Genomic DNA, 22420 nt, shown 5'->3' on the forward strand with positions numbered 1-22420 from the left:
AGTGTTGATTCAGTTAGATGCGGTGTGGAAGATGTTTACCTTGCTGTTCGTATTGGACGCAGGATGACTTCAGCACTAGCTCCTTATCTCTAAACAACAACACACCCCCACCCAAACGTCTTGTCACTATATTTTGCTATAAATTTCCATTTTGTCCTCTCTCTCTCTCTCTCTGCCCACCTGAGTGCATTTCATATTGCAACGTTTTCATTTTAATCTTATAGTTGAGGTCCGTTTGGTGGGTTCGCCACCGCCTTGAATTAAGGCACAAAGATATTTCAATAAATGCTAGTTGTGAAATTGTCAGGTCAGTTCAATGTAGTTACCAATTGTTCAAGCTCCTGCGAAACCTGCGTACTTGCTGCGATTTTCGCCATGGCAAAACGTGCTCCCTGTTGAACTCTAGAGACAACATCAACAATTAACCTTGAAAGGGACCCTTGTTTCCTTAAAGGAGGCACCCTATTGCTGTTTTCAATAATATGGTTGCCTTTCTGTTTCAACTTGATATTTTCCTACTGTACAAGGGACAAGAAGGAACAATCGCATTGTGTTTAGCTTCAAAAGCTTGAGCCAATTGAATCTTTATTTGTGAAGCAAAAATTGTCATTGGCTTTTCATGCCGTCCCAGTGAGAATGAGTCATCAATTTTTTCTTGGTCACATTCATCTGCTGGGTGAACTGCAAAAAGATTGAAACCTCATCCCTTACGCGATTCAAGTTGCTGCTGTAGTTGTTCCAAGACATTCACCATCAAGCTCATCTCGGGCCTTTGGTTTTTGTCAGGATTGATACACTGAATTGCCCACATGGTGAAAATTTTCGCTTCTCTTTTTCCATACTGATCCATCAGTTTTCCATCCATCAAATCGATGAAATCATCGACTGTGTGGTAATGAACCTTGGCCCAGTTCCCTATCTTTTCTTTCACGATGCCTCCCCTCTTCATTAGAGCAGGACGACCAGACAATAGTTCCAGCATCACGATTCCAAAGCTATAGACATCAGCCTTCCTCGTCAAGTGGCCTGCATTGACGGTTTAGTTGTTAAACATGCACAAATCTTAATCTTTCTCAACTCTGGCATGCAGAAAACTGGCCTCAGGTTGGGCCATGTCAAGAATTTGACAGTGAGTCCACTGAATCAATCTGTTTTTCACGGTATTGGCTGATCAGGTTGTGTTTTAGCATTTCACTTTGGACTTGGATCATTAAGAGGTGGAACAAGAGCTAAGAACCTGATTCCACATATTCAGGAGCAGCATAGCCGTGTGTCCCGATGATTTTGGTGCTCACATGAGTCCTATCACCGATTGGCCCATCTCTTGCTAAACCAAAATCTGAGAGCTTTGCATTGAAGTCCTAAATATATCAACCAACCGACAGTGAATGAATCAGAATACTTGGAGTACAGAGTCACAGTTGACGTTAAACCCACCTTATCAAGTAGAATGTTCGAAGCCTTCATGTCGCGGAAAATAATGGAGGCATCATGCAAGAATGCGAGCCCACGAGCAGCCCCTAGAGCAATGGTGATCCTTTTTGCCCAAGGAAGCCGAGATGCAGCATCACCTTGCATCAAGAAGAAACAGTGTGTGATCAACATCCCTGGACAAGTAACTAACTCTGATAATTGTCCCCAGTAGGATGCCTTTTGGCACTTCCTAGTACCTACTGTGTATGATAACCCGATCGACGTTGGGATGCAGGATCATTAACTTTGTTCGGTTTCACCATGTTGGTTTTTGGTTGAATTCTGAAGAGTTGGATGTTTTTTGTTTTTTCTGTTTTTGTTGGCCATGCAAGGAAGATAATACACTTCTACGCCTTTTTGTTCTTTGTCTTGATCTGTGGCACAGGTATTAAAGTTTGTTTCTGGATGTGCATCTAGGTAACTTTTAGGAGCATCATATACCGGAAGAAGCGTCAATGCAGAAAAATGCGAGGAACTTACAGAACAATAACCAAATTAAAATATGCCTTGCATCTTACTTGCAAACAGATGATTATCCAAGCTCCCGTTCTCCATGAATTCATAAACTAGGAGGCGCTGTTCATCCTTTATGCTATATCCTACAAGGGTCACAATATTCGGATGGTGAAGCCTGCTCAGATAGTTTATCTCCTTCTGACAGCGTCAAATAATGTGCAGAAATAAACAAAACAACCTTTTAGAGCCAATACGAGGGGGATAGTTGAAACAAACAGAAAAAAGAAAAAGTTGCAGAACCCAAATAATGTATGGAGGATAGGAGAAAGAAATTATGAGAGTTACCCTCCACTCATTGTGTCCCTGGTAACCGCCCAAAGCAAGCTTTTTGACAGCAACAGCCTTGTTAACTGGTTTTGCTTTCCCTTGCTGTGATTGACTTCCCGGTTTTTCTAGCGAAATAGAGCTGATCTTGATCCATCCCTTGTAAACAATCCCAAATCCACCTTCCCCAATAAATCTATCATCGGAGAAGTCTTCTGTAGCCGCTGAAAGAGCATCCAAGCTGAACTCATGCAAATTTTCATTAGTCGATGGGTTTTTTATCAGTAGTGGCTTGCGGACCTTCACGTCGGATGAGTTCTGCCCTGCATCGGATGATTTTCATCAGTTTTCGAAGCCAACAATTTAAAGGCGACTGGAAGTCCTTGAGTATAGAAAACAATACTGCCATGAGATCAATAATACAAAAAGGAGAAGTATGTAGCTCCAGTTCTTGAATCGATAAGTGCCGATGATGGTGGTACTAAAAGCAATGGAAAAGAATGCTGAAATATTTCTTTCTTTTGGTGATGACACCGATATTGCAATTTCTGAGTAACGTGATACCCACGTCTTCTAAACTATATGCTCATCATTTTCCAGCCTTTTCTCTCTTTATCATGAAAAGAAAAAGTGAAAAAACATTTTTTATGGGAAGGATTTGAGAAATTCATTACCTGTCGTTCCTCTTATAACTAGAAGGCACGTTTGTTTTGCCCTGTGATTCTTCAGGTTTCTCAGTTTCCTGTGATTGTTGATTAGAGTTGCACGAGTTATGACATAAAACTGTAGCTTCTTATTCTCAAAACTCAGGTGTGATCTTTAATCAACAATCACAGGCTGAGGAATCACAACTGCGACAAAAAGAGGAATGTGCCATCAAATGGAAGTGGAAAGAGAGATAAGAAAAGAGAGTCTATCAGCAGAGGGTGTACCATTTAGGCAGCAGAAGATGGCCATTGCAATCCCAGTGCTCCACCGACGTGTCTCCAATAATGATCTCAAATACCCATCAGTTTTCCGCACTGGAAAAGCTGAAAGAAATTGAAACATCTTCTATAATAAATCTTACATTTCTATCTCCTACTTCGTTGGGCTTTTCAAGATGAGATCGGTTCGTAATCTTAATCCGCAGAAGATTTTCATGAAATTTATTGAGGAAAGACCAATTGTTCTTGAAGGAGATACATCAATTTTGTATCGTTTTTCTCTCGGAATTTAACGGTTTTGCTTTTAAATGTAGCCTAAAGAATTGCAGACACGTATAAGAAAAAGCAATTGAAGGTTGAAAACCAGCGAGAGGTCTTGATCTTCTCACTTATCTTTTCTGTGGCTTATTCGGAAAAAGAAATTTTCTCAGTGATGAGCCTCATAGCTGTAATTCTGAAGGGCTTTATATTGTTGAACAGAGCTTCTTGGTTGCAATGACCAAGGAAGGGGTGTGCCTCTGGACGATGATTTTAAACTCAGATTGATAATTTAATGAGGGATTCAGGCCTGATGAAGACACAGTAGTATTAAAAAATTACTCAAAACAACAGGTTCATCTTGGAGTTCTTAACAAAAAGCAGATCGTCTAAAATATTTTTTTTCTTTCTTAAAAAAACCGAAGTAAAGATTTTCTGTTTGAGGTGATCGGAGAGAGAAATAGGGAGAAAGAGACCTGGTACCATCATTATCAGGACGAATCTAAGAGAGCTCGGATGTACCCAATGGTAGTTGAAACTAACGGATTCATGTGCGACTTGTGCATCTGATCTTAGTAACCGCCAAGAAAAAAATAATCTTGGTCGACTTTTTTTTTAGTTTAAATTCATGCGTTTGTGAAAATGCAATGAAAATCTTGGCCAACTTTCCCAAACTTGTGGGCACTTTCCGTGTTACGTTCCAATTAAGATTTTTAATTGAAAATTTTTGCGAAACAAGGCTTAATTTTTGTTCATCTATCAAAACAAATTTGCGATTGAAAATGGTGCAAAGCAAGCCTAAGTTTTGTTGGAATGAAAAATACGAAATGACGGGAATTCGGGCGTAATAAGGTATGTGTAGTACCAACAAAACTTAAGCCGCTTTACTAAAAAATTTCAATAAAAATTTTGGTTCCTTACGTCTGGACTTTAGACAAAATCAGAAAGAAACTCAAAATGTGAATCTACTTATGTAACAGTTTTGTTCCTTAATGGGGATTGGGGATGATATGGATCGAGACCGAAAGGAGGACTCACCATAGCCGAATATGTAGAATTAAAATCAGCCAAGATGACTTTTTTGCCGTTTAACTTGAATGCGGTATCCTATCACTTTAAACACACTCACAAAAATTGAATTAAAAATGACCAGTTACTCTATGACAAATCTATGACAAGAACACACCATTTATAATGGGTTTTTGCATCACAATATATAAAAAAACCATCCGATCACAATATATGGGCAACCTCCGCCTGGGCGTCGCCAGCAGACTTGAACCGCCGGTCACCAGCGCTAATGGTGATGCCTTGACCGGCCGGCCGTTCATGGTGGTGTTGGGTAAAAAATTACCGTTTTGACAATTTTTAAAAAATGACAATTTTTTTTTTTAAGGAGGGTGCAGTGATCACCTTCGCAAGTAAAAAAAAAAATTGGTTGGTCAAAAAATTATGATCCAATCAAGAAATTTCACTTGGGAACTAATTACTCCTTGTTCAATTTTCATATGGCACCTACATGGAAAAAAAATACATCCCCAATTTGTTATTTGATTTGAGGCATTATATTAATTAAATATCTGGCTCACACGTACTTGGCTTGTTAAACGTAGGTTTTAGGCAATATATCCCCAGTTCATTCGTATTAAAATCTTTCATAGTCCGATCCAAACATGGACAAACTGAACCTTCGAACTCGGATTCACATTCAATTCGATGCCGGTGATCAGGTCGGATACCGCGCAATCTGGCATGATTGGGAGCGAACCCGATCCATGTGAGCCCTACTAGGGCGGTGCCGCGGTTGGGTTGGATGGCCAAGATACAGGGAAGGAGAAAAGGGGCGCAGCTGCTGTACAGAGGGAGGGGGAGAGGAAGAGAGAGAGAGAGGGGAGAATGAGTTCCTCATCGATGGATAGTGCTAAGTTTCAGCAGATGCTAGAGGTCTCTCTCTCTCTCTCTCTCTCTCTCTCTTTCTTTGTTTACTTCTTTCTCACTTAGATCTTGTTTCATCTTCTTCTTTTCAGTCCATGTCATGTTCAAAATTTCTGACTTCGGTTTTATGAGTTGTTAACATGTTTCTTGGATTGTGTTATGACGAGAGGTTTGATACCTTACAGTTTGTAAAGCATTCAAAAAGGATGTGATGGTAGATGTATAGTCGTATCTTGAGGGCATCGTCCTTTTTGTTTCGACCAAGTTTCTTGCTATGCAGATTGCTGGATTTAGCACAACGGGGCAGGTCCTCTTTTGTCTTGAAATGACTTGTGGAACCTCTTAAACAAACTTAGGCAAAATAGTTCTCAAGGACGCGTGGCCACCAAGGTTCTGGGTGCATATTGGAGGTTGAGGATCATCACTATACTTAATTTGATGATTATTTAGGTTGTACATGCTAAGAAAATGAGGTTTCGTTATCTTCTTGAAATATGTCCTGCATCTATCTCTTTCTTGCATTCGGTTTACAGTGAGAGGGTTATTATGAGTTGAGGCGATCTTGTTTCATGTCTCTTGTACGTCATAGCAATAAGCCTGCGTTCTCAACTGTCACTGCTAGAAGCACAGTCTTATTCTGGTATCTTGTTTCATCAGATGCTTTTGGGAAGCGCTTTATATGCTCACTTCATAGCAATCATTTTTTTTTGCCTCTTTTGCTTTATGAATGGTTTATTTAAATGGTTGTTCAAGTACCAATTTAGCTGCAATGAAGGACAAAAAAGAAATTAAAGGAAAGCAATGCGGCCACTTGTTGTTAACTCGATGGGAGTTTCTTTCGTTGCCTTGGTTTTGCATCTACCCGCTTTTAGCCTTTGGCACGTGCCATGTTCTCGTCTGCATTTTCACGTTTTTTTGATTAGTTTTGTCATGCTTTATGCACGCAATTGTACTACGCTCTTTTTCTGATATTTGACATAATTTTGTCTTTAATTTATCTGTAGCAAGAGAAGCAAAGAGCAATGGTAAATGAAATGGTGGCTAAACTGACAGATATATGCTGGGACAAGTGCATTACTGGAAGTGTTGGGAGCAGCTTCAGTAACAGCGAGACCAACTGTTTGAAGAACTGTGCACAGAGATATGTGGAGCTAAGCATGTTGACAGTTCAGCGATTCAAAAACATGCAAAAGATGTAAAAAGCATCTAGTTGGTCAGTTATCGTGATGAAATTATCTCAAAAGGCATGCGTTATCTTTTGAGAATGATGAAGTCATTGCTATTGTTCAATGAATTTAACATATGAGTGCTAAGTGTTCTCTCGTCTCTGTCTCTCTCTTATAGCCCTTGTGTGCGTCATTTGAATTGTAACAAAAGGTTGATGCTTACAAGACGTTTGGTGTTCTCTGGTGAATATTTCTGATCTTTGATTGCACCCTATAATATCGAGCAATCTAGAAAGGGAATCGCATATATCCACCCATAATAGAAAAAAGTTCGTGCTAATCAAATGAATATCTTGACGGTGCGTTATTTAGATGGTCCTCAGATAGGATTAAGCCTGCGATGTCTGCGGGTGCCTGGTAATTCACTAGTTCCTGTTCAGTGAAAGCACTTCAAAAATTTTACAGTCTGAACTGCTTTTTTCCATTTGATAGACGCCGTCAGGAAACTGGAAACCAAGCTCTTAGGTCCCAACACTGAGGCCTGTATGTTTTATCTCATCAGCGGGGAATTCACTTTTTCTTCTATAGTTTCCACTGTCTACCCCACTTTCACGTGAGAAAGGAGAGGTATAATTGCACCACTCTGAAAGCAATGTAACTATTCACACACAAGTTTATTATTTCAGCAAGTATAGAATATAAGGATGGTTTCATTAGAGTCGCACAAATTTATTACTTAGCAATTAGAATGTATGGATGGTTTTATTAAAGGTACACCTTTTCCGACATATTTTCAGTTCACTTGAATCGAAATCATTCATCAGTTGCATTTCCCATGATTTCAGTCACTCGCAGGAAACTAATAAAGACGAATTGATCCGATACTCTGGCTTGCTTGAAAGAATGCACCATCGTAGTATCTGGGGTAGGTGCAGAGTTTAAATTCAAGGGTACGATAGGATCCCTCATATCATATGGGTATCGCTGTGGATACTCGGTTGAAGCTCTCCCTCTTCTCTTCTCTTCTATTTGGTCTTAAGCTAACCACCTAGCCAAATAGATAGAACAATTAAACACTGGAAACTTCATGATAAGGTAAGCCTACATATATACACAAATGCCCAATTATTAGCATTATTGTTCTTCTACACGGTTACAAGTGCTATGGAGATTATGTACCGAACCTATTGCTTGTAATTCTCACTTGTCTTGGCTGTAGGATGTACTCTGCAAGGTCCATTAATATGATTATCCGGATGCAGTCGCTCAAAAAATTTTTGTATGCTTTGTGGTTGTTGTATCTGTTCGAGGATATCCGCAACATTTGCCATATCAGGTCTGTTCTTCATCTGAAGGTCAAGGCACTTCTCTGCCACTTTTGCAACAATATATGCCCCTTTGTTTGAGTAGCAGCCTTCTAATCTTGTGTCCATTATTCTCAAGAATTTCTTCCTGCAACTCAAGAGTGGCCTGGCCCAATCGACCAGGTTTCTTTCTGCGACTGTCCTGTCCTTCTCCATGGCTCGTCTTCCTGAAAGTATTTCCAGCAGCACAACACCAAAGCTGTAAACATCGCTCTTCACAGTCAGGTGCCCTGTTTTAAAATAGCTGGATTTTAGTCCTACCTTCAAATATTTAAAGTTCTTAATATTTGAGCCCATGCACCTGCAGCACACAAACATACGCGGTCCCATATTTGACTGCAGATCAAGGTGAATTTTTTATATCGTGCACAGTTTAGTTCTCAGTAAAGTTTGATACCTGAACTAACATATTCTGGAGCTGCATAACCCTGAGTTCCTACAATTCTTGAGGAGACATGGCTACGGTCACCAGTCGGGCCATCTCTTGCTAGCCCAAAATCCGATAGCTTTGCGTTGAATTCCTGTATGTGGAATTATGTCAACAGAGCAGATGGTGATGGAAATGAATTACAGGAGTTGAACTTGGTAGTTGATGTTCTGTTATACCGAATCGAGGAGAATGTTTGAAGCCTTCAGATCACGATGAATGACTTGAATTGGTCGATTATGTAAGAATGCAAGTCCTCGAGCAACATCCGTGGCAATTTTGATTCTCAATTCCCAAGAAAGAGGTTCAGCACCACCTGCAAGTAAACTGTTTCATCTGATGTTCTGCTTCGCTAGGCAATAGATAAATAGAACACAACGTAGAAATATGGTGCGCACGAACAGTTGTCCAAGATTGTGTAAAATCTAAAGGTAAAATTCTGTCAGCAGAAAGGCAAGAGGTGGAAGTGTGGTCAAACCACGTGCAGAAAAATAAATTATGTTACTGAGGTTGAGGGCGTTAGTTGTAGAGAGAATGAGTTCTTACTCCTGAACAAATGGTTTTCAAGAGTTCCTTTCTGCATGTACTCATACACTAAAAGCCTGTGGTCGCCTTCCATGCAAAATCCTACCAGTTTCACAAGATTTGGGTGATGAAACTCATCCAAATATGTAACCTCTGACTGCATCGTCATGAACAGGAAGTGGTTGTCAGGGTTTCTTTGGCATCAAGGAATTCTGAAAGAAGCTGGAAAAGCAGATGAAAATGAACAGGTGAAACCAAAAAGGATGGTGAAGAAATAACAAAGATTACCACCCATTCCTTGTGGCCTTGGAAGCTATCCGTCTTGAGTTTTTTTACTGCAACAGTTATCCCAACTCCTGGTTTTGTTGGAGAAAAAGTGATCTCATCTATCCAGCCCTTATAGACGTAACCAAAACCACCCTGGCCGATGAGATTTTCCCTGCTGAACTTCCTTGTTGCAATGCTGAGATCGTTGAAGCTGAACTGATGCAGTTTGGTGGTGGATGGCATCTCCTTCTCTTCCGCTGAACTTGTTCTTGAAAGCTTTTCACAGGACGTCCTCTTGCCTGGATGGAAAAAAAAAAATCATGTCAGTTTGTAAACTTTACTAAAACAAAGTATTACAGCCAAACAGCTTGTGAACACAAAGTGCCAGCCAAGCATCACCAAATACAAAAATGTTTCTCGCATGAGTTTAGAACCATTTGGTGTATTGGGCAAATCTGTCTTTGCTGTTCATGAGATTCGAATATGGAGATAAAAAAGGAGAAGAAGACGCGGATGTATTTTCAAGTTGAAGAGAGTGTGTGTGTGTGTATATATATATATATATATATGGAACATTTGAGCCTCTGTACGAGGCAACCATGAACGAAAAATAGAGTGCGTTATATATATATGGAACATTTGAGCCTCTGTACGAGGCAACCATGAACGAAAAATAGAGTGCGTTTATTTAAAGAAAATTCACCGTTTGTCTAACAAAAGAGTGGATTTTGATGAAAGGGTAACTGAAACAAAGGACATCAACTCGGCATCGACAAGATAACCCAACTGGGCGAAGTTCATTTTTGCATCAACAAGTTCTTCAATAAAAGGAGAAACCCAAGAAATTGTGCTCATAAGATCAGATCATCCGTCAGGAACTTACCGCAAATAAACCTTGGTAACTTGGTGGTACAATTGCCCATTGTAGTTTCTCTTGTTTTACTTCAAAAATTCCTGATTGGCACCCACACCACCTCTCTCCAGATCCCGTCATCGAGATTTTCGCCAAGAACCAGCAGAGGCCTGCCAAATTTCAACAGCGTAGCACTTCAATATGTCGATATGCTTCAGGTTAATTTCCATCCTTCCGAACCTTTTCTGATACAAAGAACCAGTTATGGCCCTATCTTGTACGAGTTCAACTAGAACAATGACCTTCCCCTTCCGAGAGCAATGCCTTCACTTCAGGCTGCTGTATCTCTACATTCGGAAGATAACAAGAAAAGAAGAGACAAAACATTCGAATAGAAACGATATTAGAAACTCCTTTTGCTTTTGCGTGTTCCTTTTTTTCAAAAAACTGATCTTAAAGAGTCCTTGAAGAAGTTGCAGGTGGGCATATATTTATATGTATATGGAACGTTCTCCCCATTCTCTTCTTCATTCTTGAGAGATAGAGATGACAACTTTTCCAGCCGTTTGATCCTTATCTCAGTCAGAGACAGCCTAAGCAGTTTCTAAATATAGCCTTCTTCTCTGTTTTGCTTTCAAAGTAAATTTAAACCCGCGGAAGACCTCCAGCTCCACAATCTCCTGTCTTTTCCGCAATTACAAGAACATACCCACTTGTCTAATAAAAATTTGCCAGTTTCGATTCAGATCACCATGACAAGAATTTTGAGTCTTCAAGCCAAGCAAAACCACCCAAGCGTCAAGAAAATTCTGTGCTGTTGTGATGGAAGCGAACCATTAAAACCAAGTAGATATCTTAGTCATTTTCAAATCTATTACCTTTCACATCTAGTTTATTCGTTTTATTTATGTGATTTCCTAGTAGCATTTATGTATGGTTTTTTTTTTTTTTTGTAACCATCACTCTCATCAAGCTCAGATTTTTTTTTTTTTTTGAAAAAAAAGGCAAGGGGTTAGTCATTCAACCTGTTATTCTTTATTTATTTTTCCTCCATAATGATGGGTTGTATGTGCTGTAACTTTGCTGGTGTTCTATGCGAGAAAATAAAAACTTTTTCCCATGCATGTGATGATAAATTTCATCAAGTAAAAAATAGATGAACAGATTTACACAGAAAATTTACACTAATGCAACACCCAATTAGTGCAAATATTTATGTGCTGGCCAGTAGTTTAGCACCAAGATGATTAATTGACCAAATACGATACACCACAACAAAGGAAATTGTAGGTCGGGAATCAGCACGAACAGTAAGAGGAAGGGAATTAGATGACAAGCAAGAGCTTCAATTCAAAGCCACGCAACAAAAGCACATCTTGGTGGAGATTAAAAAGCTTGAAAAAGATAAATTTTAATACATTTCATGGGGAGTGAAAATTGTTGTGGAGCTCAAAGATATCCAAAATTGAACACAACTATAGAGGAATTTAAAACACAATTGGGCTACTTTGATGACAACAACCAAACATGAAAATGAAATTTTGCTGCTTTGATGACAACAACTAGCCGACCATTACAACGACCGGGTGTCTCTATCTGATGAAAACTCGGATAAAGACGTATCGCAGAGCAAGTTATTACGAAACTCAATGACTTCAATCTATAATTCATTGTTGCTTTATTTTCCTCCATCTTTTGCTTTGATGATTTCATAACAGCATTCGTTTGCATCTTTTCAAACACCAGGATGAACTAGTTGCCAAGAGTTGGAGGCTAATCATGAAGCAGGAAGTTTTTCTTTCTTTTAAGGATCGTGTCGTTTATTGCTTTCATATGCCATAGTGCCTGTGAAATGAAAAATGATATATTTTGTGATGTACGTGACAGCAAATGCTATCATGCATAATACCTAAAGAGATAAGTTCACTTCACTTGTTGAGAAAGTTAAAACTGGACGTACTTCTAGTATTGAGGAGGACTTTCAGTTTCTTCGTTGTTCTCATGAAAGCTTCAGGATCAAGTTTACTCGTTTTACTTAAAAAAACATTTTAAGAACATGCATATTTGGACAAAAAATTTACATGGAATTGAAATCTGCGTCTTGCAGGCTACACACTATAAGGGTTACAACGGGCCAAATCTGGTACAAGGGTTTTGTCATAGTTGACACCCTGGTCCTACAGAGAGATGATTCTTCCTCAACGTTCAAGCATCTAGCTACTTTAAAGCTGACCCATTTGCATATAAGTTTGTAAAAGGACTGGACATACCCGATTACTGAGTCCATTTCAAATCCATTTATTTGGATCTGGTAAAGAATTTACTTTGAATTTGATTGCTTATAAGACATCGATTCAGTGTGCAGTTTAATAACTGAATCAAAGTTTGATAACCGAATGGAGTTCAAGAAAGATCTGTCTTGATTAATTACATAGAAATATTGAATCTTATGCTACCTCGGAGCCGAATTTGATTTGAAAGCCAAGATTTAAGCCCGATTTGGAACCCCAATCCCGATCCCAATCAGAGTCTTTTACATTTTTATTTGCATCGGCAGGAATTCTGATTTAAATTCCCAAGGACGCCCATGTGAGGTAGCTTTGCCTGTTCATGGTGTGGTACTTGCATTACCTTTGAATAAGACATGCTTGTCTCTTAAGCAAGCACCACCTGCTCATGGACTTAGAGATCCGCTTTTTCTCTCCTCTATCCACAGTTTTTAAATCGTATTACAAAGCAACCAGAGCTTAAAATATGATTCTGCAACCGAAAAATGTAGATAGAAATGCACTCGATTTTTTTTTTTTAGAAAAAAGAAAACCATGATTGATTCTTCAAACTGGAAATTGGAGTAGGGTTGTTGCCGGTTCCAACTTGGATCAGATCTACCCTCTACTAAGTTTAACTAATTGGGTTCTATGAAATCAAAGTTGGATTCAAACTCATATTGGAAGCTTAATTTTTTGTACGGCGGTTGGACCCAACTAGTTAGAAGAAGATCCAATATTTTATATGACCAGATCAAATCTTTATTGAATCCTAGTCCGATGTCAAACTCGAATTGATATTCGATTATGAAACTGCATGCCAAAATCAGAACAATCAGACTCACTTTTTTTTTCAGATTTGGTTAAATGAATGGGAACCCAGATTGATATTTGGATAATTTGGATCCATTTACAACCCTAGATGCAAGATACTCCAAAAGGAGTTACTAACTATCCATAACATCTCAAATTCTATGATTTAATACGCCGCCACAAGTAGCTGTCTGGTCAGGAGCGGAGCCAAGGTAGGGCCTGCATGAATCTTGGCCCCAGCTCAAAATTTAGAAACTTTAATTCGGTCCTCTTCATGAAAAAATTTTGACTCCGCCTCTATGTCTGGTGGTAGTGATTCATTGAACAAGTTGGAGGAAGCGATGCTATAGAATAGGTCATGCTCTTTGTCACGCACAGTCACGAATTTGGAGCCCGATCCAGTTTTTACCAAATTCGACTTGAACAGATTTCGTAATCGAATTCAAGATCTAATCTTTTAAAAACTGAATTCGGATGCGTTTAACATAAGATCCGATATTTAAAATGTGAACAGGTTGGTCAGATTTCTTTCCATGCGTCATCTCGCTAAACTACACGAACAAGGCGTTCTTGCTTTCAACATTCTGAAAACGGGAATCAAACACGCTCTACATGCGACGAAGAACCATGGGAGGACCAGACCAGTTAAGTTTAAAGGAGCCCTCTGGAAAGAAGCTGACCGGCGACGGCCATGACCATGCCTTGCAAAGACAACGTGAGAAAAAATCGTAGATTCGAAAGGGAGAAGGGGGATTAAAGCACGTGATGGCACCAAGGGAACAGGGCAAAGCCAAAAGAAGGAAAAGGTCTGGATTCCGGTCTTCTTCGTCGCCGACGAATATCTGCACTTGCTTGTCACCCACGTCTCCTCTTCCCACCCCGATTTCAGGAAGCTGCACTTGAATTCTTTTTCTCAGTAGAAACAGGTTTGATTGTTTTTTCCCTCTTCGCCTTTGAATTGGAAAAGCTGGTTGCTTGTCCTAAACAAAAGAAACAATTGCTGCTCAATGTGAATATTCTTTTGATTAAATTCAATTTCCTCCAATCCCAATGGAAACTGCTTTCTTTGGTTTTTGTCAAATAGTTGGATGCATGAAGCCCAGACTTTTTTTTTTCTTCCTTTTGTTCTTTTTGCTTCCACTTTAGGTTAAATAAGTCTCTGTGAATAGCTTGTGAGGAACACATACCTTCATCTTGACTCATCTTCTCCTTCAACTCGAAGGTCTTGAAGTACAATGACTCATCACCGATAGAATTCTTGCGGCGAAGGTAAAATGAAAAAGTGGGGAGTCAAACCTTGGCCCTTAGAGGAGTTCACTTTGTTTTGTTGTTTTTTTTTTCTCTCCTTTCAATGCGGTGATCTCATACGCCACATTTGAATATGTGGTATTCCACTGTAGTGTGACTCAAAAATTCAGGAAAATTCTGTGGCGAAACAAACATGGAACATTAAATCATTAAGCCACTGCGTTTTTGCTCAATCTTGGTATTTTTGTTCCCGCATTCTAATAAAATATTTCTAACTTCACCCTGTGGGCAATCTAGCTAGGTGGTCTTTGAGCCTATTTGACAGTGTTGCAGACAACGGGATCTGGTTCATATTGGAATGCATAAAAACTGATGCAGGCCGTATTGGCCTCGGATCGGCCACAATAAATTAAGTAAAAACAAAAGTTACATTCTTTTATTATCTTGTTAAAACATTGCCTCCCCATTAGCCAATACAAGATTTGCGTTGGTAAACATTTGAATGGAGCCTACTTTCGCTCCTGCAGTGAGCATTGATAAGAATATTATTGTATTTTTGGGATACAGTTTTCATAATATAACGTAAAAGTTAACATAACATAATGTCAACAATCAGACGTTAGACACGATTACACACAGTGTTTTGAAACAATAACATAAAGTTTTTACATGTTACAAGAACAACCCAATGTTCCTCTTATCAAACACACTCCTATTCATTTTATTCTCTTAGCTATCTAATATATATATATATATATATATATATATATATATATCAAGTAAGTCATTCAATACGGGTACCGGGAAGAAAAGGAAGACGAGGCATGCTTCGTTGCAATAATATATCTGCCCAATGTCTTAATCCTCCCCAAAAAGAAAACGAGGAAAAAGATAAAGAAGTAAAGTAAAGAAAAAGAAAAGATCCTAGGACTGAAGCATCGATAAGTCAAATTTTCTAACTTAGCTAAAACAGCAAGGATCTATTCCATACAGCTCACACAAATTCGTTCTGGCCTTTTCCCCACATGATCACGGCTACAAATAAGGCCTCCGGAGGAGGAAGACCACCATCAATCCTGACGTCGCCCATGGCAGAAACCAGGCTGCTCCTCTTCTTCCTGCTCTCTGCTTCTATCCTTCTCCATGGCCATGGGGCTTCAAGTGAAGCGCCAAAGGTACGTATACTTGATACGTGGTACTCCATGATTTAGTAGTTAATTTCCTGACCTCTTCTTAGTTGTTACTGTCTGTTAATAACGAGAAGTATATTGATAACTTATGTAACCTTCCTCTTGTGATAAAAAACCACCGAATTAGATTTCATATAATTGTTGGGCGTAACTAAGCATTTCCAAAAAAACCGAATGAATTTTGAGTTCAGTTTTTTGTATGATTGAGAATTAGATTGCTTTTTTCGTATGTACTATTTTTCTTTTCCAAATTTTTCTTTTCCAAAGAAAAGAAAGAAATGGTAGACATTTTGGTATCCGACCTTTAGCTTATTGGGTGTATCTCCTAGCTAGGCACATATTGTATACATGGGAAGTTCGTTGAGTAGCAGCAACGAAATTGAAGGAGAAAATTATGAGGAAGCGAATCACCTGAAGTTACTGTCATCAGTTATTCCAAGGTAAGAAAGTCGCTTGCACTTGATTTCATTAACTTGAGAAAGGAACGTTCACTTAATCTATGCTTTTATTGTACAGTGAGGACAGTGCCCGGGTGTCATTGATTCATGCGTATAAGTACTCCTTAAGAGGATTTGCTGCCATGCTTACAACGAAAGAGGCGGACACATTGTCCAGTAAATTATTTTCCCTGGTCCTGAGGGGATTTTTTCTGGTATCTGTAAATAAAGTTAACCTGATGCACTATTTCATGTTTGGCAGAATATCCGGGAATCGTATCGGTTTTCCCTGATCCAGTTCTTAAACTTCACACGACGCGTTCATGGGACTTCTTGCAAGCCACGTCCGGCGAGGTGGGGGCAAAGCCTGCGACAGCGCCTGTCAATGGAGACGTAATAATCGGAATGATCGATACAGGTGAATCCTGATCCGGAGAATATTATTTGTTCATCAAGACGGAATTTAACGAGCACGATTTTGAACGTGTCGCTGCTTGTTCCCCATACTCTGTTTGAATTCTCCAGACCCTTTAGAAAATTATCCATTTAGAGAAGGCTCAATCTGTTTGAATGATGGAGAAGAGGGCGTGACTCGGACCTTTTGTCTCAGACATACTCTCGCCATTCAAACACTGTGGAAGGGGTTTGGGCAACCTCCATTCGAAAGTCAATAAACATATGAAATTAAAGTACAAAACCTTTTGTCACACTTGTGGTGGTGCGCCACATAGCTTTTACCAGCAAGGAGTGCCGTTTAATCGGGTAGCAATGTGGTTTAATATGAGGTTTGAGTCTCATGGTCACTATCATGTTTCGGGGTGTTACTCATTTAGGCCACAAATGGTGATAAGCGCAACAGGATGAGAAAATCCCCCCACTACATTCAACTGACATTTTCCAAAATCAAAGGAATCCACCTTGCCCTTAGGGGTCGTTTGGAGACATTTTATGAGCATCCCAAGAAAAAAAAAAAAAGGCCACCACAGCCCTTTTCCAACACCTTATGCCTTGCTTACAAACTTGTCCAAAAAGAGATTCCGTTCTACAAACCACCGTTGCTTTTAGACGGGAGTTGGGAATCTGGTGCTTTGAGATTTGGATACCAAACCTTTTAAATTTTATGAAGCAGAGATCTGATCGAGCTTCAGACTTACTAATGCTACTCCATGCGGCGCCTGAATTCTTCTATGCCTATCTGTTTATTGCCACGCCCATGAGATCCCATGGACGTGCCAATTTATCGATTCCAATCACATATGAAGCATATGTCAATCGATAATCTGTCAACCATCAAATTCCAATATCATTAGGCATTTGGTAAGAAAAACTTTGTGCTCTTGAAACACATTTTCTTAAAACACATGTTATGTTCTTATTTTGAGAAGCATGATGCAGTTACGGATATCGTTCCTAAATCAAGCAATCGAACGGTAGAAGTAAGTAATCAGATCATATTTTCTGAAACAAAAGCATAGCACTCTTGAAACATATATTCTAAAAATGTTGTGTGTTTCAAGAGCATAATGTTCTCTTTTAGCAGTTTGCTTAGACATAATATCAGGTCTTAACCAGTTCACCTTTTCTCGTGGCGAATGTTAGGAATTTGGCCGGAGTCACCGAGTTTCAATGACGCGGGGCTTGGGCCGATACCATCAAGATGGAAAGGAACGTGCATGGAAGGGCCTGACTACAAAGCATCTAACTGCAACAGGTTTGAAATTTCTGCTCTAAATTGAAATTAGATATCTACAGCAAAAATAGAGCTAAAGCTAATGGGTGAACTTGGACTCAGGAAGGTGATCGGTGCCCGGTATTATAACTCATTCGGGGTCGCAAAAGTCCCGGAGTCAAACGGGTCCAGTACGCTGATGAGCTCGCCCAGGGACACAGTGGGGCACGGAAGCCACACCGCATCGACCGCGGCTGGCAGCATCGTGCACAACGCGAGCTACTACGGGCTCGGGCTGGGAGTGGCCAGGGGCGGGTCGCTGACAAGCCGGCTGGCAATCTATAAGGCGTGTTCGGAGGAGGGGTGTTCCGGGGCGAACCTGCTGAAGGGGATAGACGATGCGGTCAGGGACGGGGTGGACATCATCTCCATCTCCATCGGCATCAGCTCCGTCTTCCAAATGGACTTCGTCAGCGACCCCATCGCCATCGGCGCCTTCCACGCGACGCAGAGGGGAGTGCTCGTGGTCTGCTCCGGTGGAAACGACGGGCCCTTCCCCTTCAGTGTGGTGAACTCCGCGCCCTGGATCTTCACCGTGGGCGCTTCCACCATCGATCGGGATTTCCAGTCCACCGTCGTCCTCAGAAACGGACAAACCTTTCAGGTACACTTCGCCGTCAACGTCGCACCGAATGTGTCGGATTGTAACTAAGACACCGATACCGGATCCGGATGTACTGAGAGGAGGAGGAGAATGTAGTGCAAATTTCGTAGAGCCATATCCATATCCATGAAATACTAAGCTTGATATTGCCCTTCCTGCTTTATATTTGTATTAGACGTCAAACTCAGTTTCCGTTTTGAGTCCAAGTCCACGATCCACATCAAGAGAGAGTAAAGATCCAGTCAATTTTGAATTTTTTAGGACACGATTTCAAAGGTCATGAGCTCGGTAACTCATCTCTGTTTTACTTTTCCCTCTGCAAAGGGTTCTGCGATAAGTTTCTCGAAGCTCAACCGTTCAAGACTGTGGCCTCTGGTGTTCGCCGGCGACATCCCCGTCAGCCCCTCTTCACGTGAAGAAGCAAGGTCTGCCTCTCTCTCTCTCATATATATATACTTGGCTAAAGTTTTCATGTTGGTAGTAGAAATATATACATATATACATGGATAAAGAGAGAAGGAAGATCGTGGACTTAGTAGCAACAAGTTCATGAACTACAAAATGTACATTTTTAGGTGCAGTAGTGCCGGTACGTGCATGGAAGGGACTTTCGTAATCGTGTACATGTTTGGTTGGTGTTTGTTTATAACGTAGGAATTGTTATCCTGGATCACTGAACGCAGCCAAGGCAGCTAGAAAAATAGTGGTGTGCCTGGAGGACGATCCAATTGTGACCAGAAAGGTGAAAAAGCTGGTTGTCGAATCCCTTGGAGCCAAGGGAATTATATTCGTCGACCAGCAATCGAAGTCGTCGGCATTGGATGCCGGAGATTTTCCATTTATCGAAGTCAACAGCTCGGTTGGAAACCAGATTCTTGCCTACATAAATAGCACCAGGTATGCTCCTATTTTTCCTCTCCAACGAGGTCCATAACTGTCTCGTACCAATTAGACAAAATGATAAAATGTTTTATTTTCTCTTACCAATCTCTGCGGGACATCCAAACATAGACTTATTAGACAGCTATTTGCCATCATGATCAAAATCTAAGTCATATGAACACGTTTAATTTGTTACTGTGCCCGTATCGACACTCTCATGCTCCCATATTCGTATTCGAATAGGTTATGACACAATTTAAATTAGGTCTGGTTCGAGACATACATGAAAATTTTCTTTTTTAAATACATGATTTTTTTGTGAGATTTTATATTATATACATGTACATTTTATTCAAAATGCATTTAAACCCCTTTTAACAAAAATGTTACAAGGGGAGCCTTATTAACCTGGTGATGCATGAAAATACTCAAAAAATCAAGGAAACGATGACATGTCCAGTGATTGGTTTTCTCGTAAAGAGGAAATTAGAAAAAGAGAAAATAAAATCTTTGGGAGAAAATTTCAATTATTAGAAAAAGAGAAAATAAAATCTTTGGGAGAAAATTTCAATTAACTTTCGTCGTGGGGTACAGCGAGACGCAGAATTCGCGTATAAATTTATCACCGCCCTAAAAGTTGTGACAGTGATCTTTTCTTGTGTCCGTTGCTTGCATTGTTTGAAATGACAGGAAGCCGAGAGCGTCGATCCTGACGAGCGTCGGCGTGCCAGGCGTGCGGCCAGCGCCGGTGGTCGCCTACTTCTCTTCTCGTGGTCCCGGTGGCCTCTCTCAGTCCATCCTCAAGGTCTACTCTCATTATATAACCCCTTCATGCACTTGTTCTCTTTGCACCATTTGTCTTACTCCTTGTACGATAAAAGAAGATTCAAATTATACCTTTCAAATTCAATTATTTTTGTATTGTCTTGTTTTTGCATTTTGAAATTTATAAGATAAGAAGAAATAATACAAAAAAGTTTCAAAAACTTGAGGTAGAATTACTGTCCAATTGACCAATGCCAAATCAAACAGACAAACAAGGTAATTTCTTTAATCTCTTTTCTCCATTTTTTCTAATAATTATGCATAAATTTAACAAAGATCAACTGGACATCATTTGGTTTATATGCTTCCAAATTTTATTACTATTTAATGGCACCAACCATATGAACTCTTGAATAGAAAGAAACGTGTAGCTTGGAAGAAGAAAAATACTTTAACAAGAAAGATCTCCTTCATTATTGCTGCTCACGGCCAATAATCTGGTTATTTCTATGTGGAAAGTTAGTTGATTGACATATAAATACTTAATAACAATTTTGGGACTTTATTTGAGAATTTTGTATATGATTTGAAATGCAATTTGTTAATTTGAAGTCTCAAATCATTTATATCTCTACATAAATTCTGGCTTTTCTCTTGAAAATTTTACAGCCGGATGTTGTAGCACCAGGAGTAAACATATTGGCATCTGTTATTCCAACAAACATGACGGGACAAGTTCCCGCGGGGAAGAAAGCCTCCATGTTTGCAATCAAGTCTGGGACGTCCATGGCTTGCCCCCACGTGACCGGTGCAGCTGCCTCCATCAAGGCTGCTCATCCTCACTGGACCTCCTCCATGATCAAGTCTGCACTCATGACAACAGGTGGAGACACTTTTTACTTTATTGCTTGGTTTTATGCCATGGTTTGCTCTTAATAATCACTCGTTGTAATTCACAATATTTCTTAATTATGACTGCTTTATATGGTCAGACAACCAGTAGAGCCTGCCATTCTTTTGTAGCTGTTACAAGTTACAACTTATCAGAATTTTACTTAATCACTTTGATTTTACCGAACAATCTCTTCACTATCACTCAGATCACCATTTCAATTATCAGAACAGAAATTCTAAACTAAGGTGCAAAAGTGAATTCTGAATATTCTATTAAGACAGATTCATGGGGTTCTGCTCTTGGTCAAAATCAAATCTATACATGTCCACTTTTTGAATCAAGTGAGGTTTCCTCGGCTGCTTCTCATAGAATCCAGAATATATGACACAATTTTCAGGCCTGGATTCAGCCAACCTCATTAAGCATCGATCTATTGCTTGTATTAATTTATGGATTTTGATTCAGAATTATTGCGATCAGGCCCAGATCTGATCTGTTTGCCTCTTTCTCAGTTCCTAACTTTTCAAATGTGTTTGATTGATTGCAGCCTCAACAATCAACAACCTTGGAAAGCAAGTGACAAACACTTCAGGAATATCTGCCACTCCACTTGACACTGGCTCTGGAGAAATACATCCAACCAGAGCACTTGATCCTGGCCTGGTCTATGAAACACATCCTCATGACCACTTCGACTTCCTCTGCTACTATGGCTACTCACATGCTCAGATCTCATCCATCTCAGGCACCAACTACAGTTGCCCAAGCAACTCTTCTGAAATCCTAATATCCAATCTCAACTATCCCTCCATTTCCATCAGCAAGCTCGAGAGGCAAAATTTCACCACTAGGAGAGTCTCTAGGACACTGACCAATGTTGGTCCCAGCGTTGATGCCATTTATACAGTCACTGTGGAAGCTCCCAATTCATTGAGTGTTGAAGTAACACCGCAGAAGCTCATCTTCTCTGCAAATGCCACAAGATTGTCGTATGATGCAGAGTTCACTGTCAAGGGTGCAGAGACGGGATATCAATTTGGTTTCATAACATGGTCAGATGGTGCACATGTAGTTAGGACTACATTTGCAGTTAATGTGGTATAAATGTATCCCAGAATTAGATGAAAGTTAAAGGAGGCAATGTGTGGTTGACAATCATCTGTGCAGATGGAGAAGAATTTTCACCACGACTAATTGTACTGATGTTCTGTTATTGGATTATTTGGAGGAGGAAAACAAATATAGAATAAAGGAAGAGCCGCAGATCGAAGATATGGACAAGTTGTAGACTGTGAAGAAATTTTTGCATTTATTTTTTGGTCTGACAGATTTGAAGAAAGAATTTGTGTTAGTTATGTAGTTTTGCTGTTTGTGTCCGTGCTTCTGGAAGACCCTGTTCAGTGATTTTTTCTTTTCTTTTTTTTTGGGCTTGTTTTCTTAATGTTACGTTGTGTAACATGACATAAATTCTGGGATTAATTTATTAATTCCAATTACTAATCTGATTTTGAATCCATTTATTTGGCCGATTTACTGCAAACTTTTGAACCCGAATACAAACCACTCTCGAATTTGGCGTGCAGAATAATAACCAGATCCAAATTTTGAGTCTCATA

At 39.8% G+C, this 22420-nt stretch overlaps 3 protein-coding genes across 3 annotated transcripts; 1 reads left to right on the forward strand and 2 right to left on the reverse strand.

Annotated features, from left to right (window-relative positions):
• Positions 1-462: 462 nt before the first annotated feature.
• On the reverse strand, positions 463-3506 carry LOC116259954 (probable serine/threonine-protein kinase PBL11). The gene is made up of 6 exons (XM_031637993.1): positions 3186-3506; positions 2275-2576; positions 1992-2127; positions 1438-1571; positions 1238-1361; positions 463-1026 (listed from the first exon to the last, which is right to left on the reverse strand). Exons 1-6 carry the CDS (start codon positions 3301-3303, stop codon positions 701-703), a joined length of 1140 nt encoding a protein of 379 aa, XP_031493853.1. The 5' UTR covers positions 3304-3506; the 3' UTR covers positions 463-700.
• A 4158-nt stretch (positions 3507-7664) lies between these two features.
• On the reverse strand, positions 7665-10800 carry LOC116259963 (serine/threonine-protein kinase BIK1-like). The gene is made up of 6 exons (XM_031638004.2): positions 10005-10800; positions 9143-9420; positions 8876-9011; positions 8509-8645; positions 8300-8423; positions 7665-8132 (listed from the first exon to the last, which is right to left on the reverse strand). Exons 1-6 carry the CDS (start codon positions 10042-10044, stop codon positions 7723-7725), a joined length of 1125 nt encoding a protein of 374 aa, XP_031493864.1. The 5' UTR covers positions 10045-10800; the 3' UTR covers positions 7665-7722.
• A 4547-nt stretch (positions 10801-15347) lies between these two features.
• LOC116245675 (CO(2)-response secreted protease-like) lies at positions 15348-22337 on the forward strand. Its single transcript, XM_031617177.2, has 11 exons — positions 15348-15477; positions 15826-15932; positions 16009-16106; positions 16192-16347; positions 17529-17640; positions 17722-18262; positions 18587-18687; positions 18917-19159; positions 19835-19949; positions 20579-20792; positions 21352-22337. Exons 1-11 carry the CDS (start codon positions 15391-15393, stop codon positions 21906-21908), a joined length of 2331 nt encoding a protein of 776 aa, XP_031473037.1. The 5' UTR covers positions 15348-15390; the 3' UTR covers positions 21909-22337.
• The last annotated feature ends 83 nt before the right edge of the window (positions 22338-22420 follow it).

Source organism: Nymphaea colorata, chromosome 1, assembly GCF_008831285.2.
Source record: "Nymphaea colorata isolate Beijing-Zhang1983 chromosome 1, ASM883128v2, whole genome shotgun sequence".
NCBI lineage: Eukaryota > Viridiplantae > Streptophyta > Magnoliopsida > Nymphaeales > Nymphaeaceae > Nymphaea > Nymphaea colorata.